General features: G+C 42.2%; 1 protein-coding gene across 2 annotated transcripts in view; it reads left to right on the forward strand.

Annotated features, from left to right (window-relative positions):
• Positions 1–25: 25 nt before the first annotated feature.
• Positions 26–2,500, forward strand: part of mrps12 (mitochondrial ribosomal protein S12) — a 5,214-nt gene continuing 2,739 nt past the window's right edge. The window contains exons 1-2 of one of the 2 annotated variants that reach the window (XM_076078468.1): positions 26–180; positions 862–951. In XM_076078468.1, the coding sequence (XP_075934583.1) occupies positions 864–951 (88 nt within the window). In that variant the 5' untranslated portion in view covers positions 26–180; positions 862–863. The remainder of the gene's footprint in view (positions 181–861; positions 952–2,500) is intronic. The other variant, XM_076078469.1, reaches the window with a different exon arrangement.

Raw genomic sequence — 2,500 nt, forward strand, 5'->3', positions numbered from 1 at the left:
GCGGAATCCGGAAGCAGCTTTTTGTTGAGGGGACTACTTCCGGTGCGCTGGAGTTCACGAAGTGAAGTCCTTCATGTATTTATCCTTAAAATGAGATAATCAGCTTCACATCGTCACATTCTGAACTAAATATAATCTGATTGTATTAATCTCTGATCATCTGAAGCGGCCGTTGATCAGGTGAGTCATAATATAATTATAATAATGATAACCTCTGTGTCGTCTTCTGTTAGCTAGCTAACCTTAGCATAGCTATTAGCCGTGTTCTATGGACGTACTCGTTAGCATTAGCATGTAGCCGTGTGCGAGTTTAACTGCTTTTTGAATGAACTGGTTTACGTTGGAGCGCGTGAGGCTGATGTGTCCTCACTATGTGTCCTCACTGTGTATTCCCTATGTGTCCTCGTTATGTGTCCACACTATGTGTCCTCGTTATATGTCCACACTATGTGTCCACACTATGTGTCCTCGTTATATGTCCACACTATGTGTCCTCGTTATATGTCCACACTATGTGTCCTCGTTATGTGTCCTCGTTATATGTCCACACTATGTGTCCTCGTTATGTGTCCTCGTTATATGTCCACACTATGTGTCACCGCTCTGTGTCCACACTATGTGTCCTCATTATATGTCCACACTATGTGTCACCGCTCTGTGTCCACGCTATGTGTCCTCGCTATGTGTCCTCCCTATGTGTATTCGCTCTGTGTCCTCGTTATGTGTCTGAGGACACATCTGTCTCACGCGCTCCAACGTAAACCAGTTAGACTCGCCCAGCGGATGTGTTGAGGTTGTTGCTCTTGTAAACAGCGTCTTCTTCTGTGGTTGTTTCTTCTTCATGTCCTCTGGTGGGTTCAGACATGTCTTCACTGTGGAGCCTCAGACCGGCACTGATGTCACTGTTTCAAGGTGAGCTGAAGCAGTGCATGCTGGTCCGTCCTGATGAAGGTGTGTCGTCTCTCCACCTTCTTCTCTCAGGAGCGACCTTTATTTTGAAGGATGAGTCATTTCATACAGTGTATTGTTCTATATTTTATTTTGTATTCATGGACATACACACACACCCACACATATATACTGTATATATACAGTTGTGTGAAAAAGTGTTTGCCCCCTTCCTGATTTCTTATTTTTTTTGCATGTTTGTCACACTTAAATGTTTCAGATCATCAAACAAATTTAAATATTAGACAAAGATAACACAAGTAAACACAAAATGCAGTTTTTAAATGAAGGTTTTTATTATTAAGGGGGAAAAAAATCCAAACCTACATGGCCCTGTGTGAAAAAGTGATTGCCCCCCCCCCTGTTAAAACATAAATTAACTGTGGTTTATCACATCTTTGGAAAGCTGAGTTCAATTTCTCTAGCCACACCCAGGCCTGATTACTGCCACACCTGTTCTCAATCAAGAAATCACTTAAATAGGACCTGCCTGACAAAGTGAGGTAGACCAAAAGATCCTCAAAAGCTAGACATCATGCTGCGATCCAAAGAAATTCAGGAACAAATGAGAAACAAAGTAATTGAGATCTATCAGTCTGGAAAAGGTTACAAAGCCATTTCTAAAGCTTTGGGACTCCAGCGAACCACAGTGAGAGCCATTATCCACAAATGGCGAAAACATGGAACAGTGGTGAACCTTCCCAGGAGTGGCCGGCCGACCAAAATTACCCCAAGAGCGCAGCGACGACTCATCCAAGAGGTCACAAAAGACCCCAGAACAACATCCAAAGAACTGCAGGCCTCACTTGCCTCAATTAAGGTCAGTGTTCATGACTCCACCATAAGAAAGAGACTGGGCAAAAATGGCCTGCATGGCAGAGTTCCAAGACGAAAACCACTGCTGAGCAAAAAGAACATAAAGGCTCGTCTCAGTTTTGCCAGAAAACATCTTGATGATCCCCAAGACTTTTGGGAAAATACTCTGTGGACTGACGAGACAAAAGTTGAACTTTTTGGAAGGTGTATGTCCCATTACATCTGGCGTAAAAGTAACACGGCATTTCAGAAAAGGAACATCATACCAACAGTAAAATATGGTGGTGGTAGTGTGATGGTCTGGGGCTGTTTTGCTGCTTCAGGACCTGGAAGACTTGCTGTGGTAAATGGAACCATGAATTCTGCTGTCGACCAAAAAATCCTGAAGGAGAATGTCCGGCCATCTGTTCGTGACCTCAAGCTGAAGCGCACTTGGGTTCTGCAGCAGGACAATGATCCAAAACACACCAGCAAGTCCACCTCTGAATGCCTTAAGAAAAACAAAATGAAGACTTTGGAGTGGCCTAGTCAAAGGTTTGGATTTTTTTCCCCCTTAATAATAAAAACCTTCATTTAAAAACTGCATTTTGTGTTTACTTGTGTTATCTTTGTCTAATATTTAAATTTGTTTGATGATCTGAAACATTTAAGTGTGACAAACATGCAAAAAAATAAGAAATCAGGAAGGGGGCAAACACTTTTTCACACAACTGTATGTGTATATTTGTATATCAAT

This window comes from Anarhichas minor, unplaced genomic scaffold (genome assembly GCF_050575085.1).
Source record: "Anarhichas minor isolate MPS153535 unplaced genomic scaffold, ASM5057508v1 ptg000066l, whole genome shotgun sequence".
Taxonomy (NCBI): Eukaryota; Metazoa; Chordata; class Actinopteri; order Perciformes; family Anarhichadidae; genus Anarhichas; species Anarhichas minor.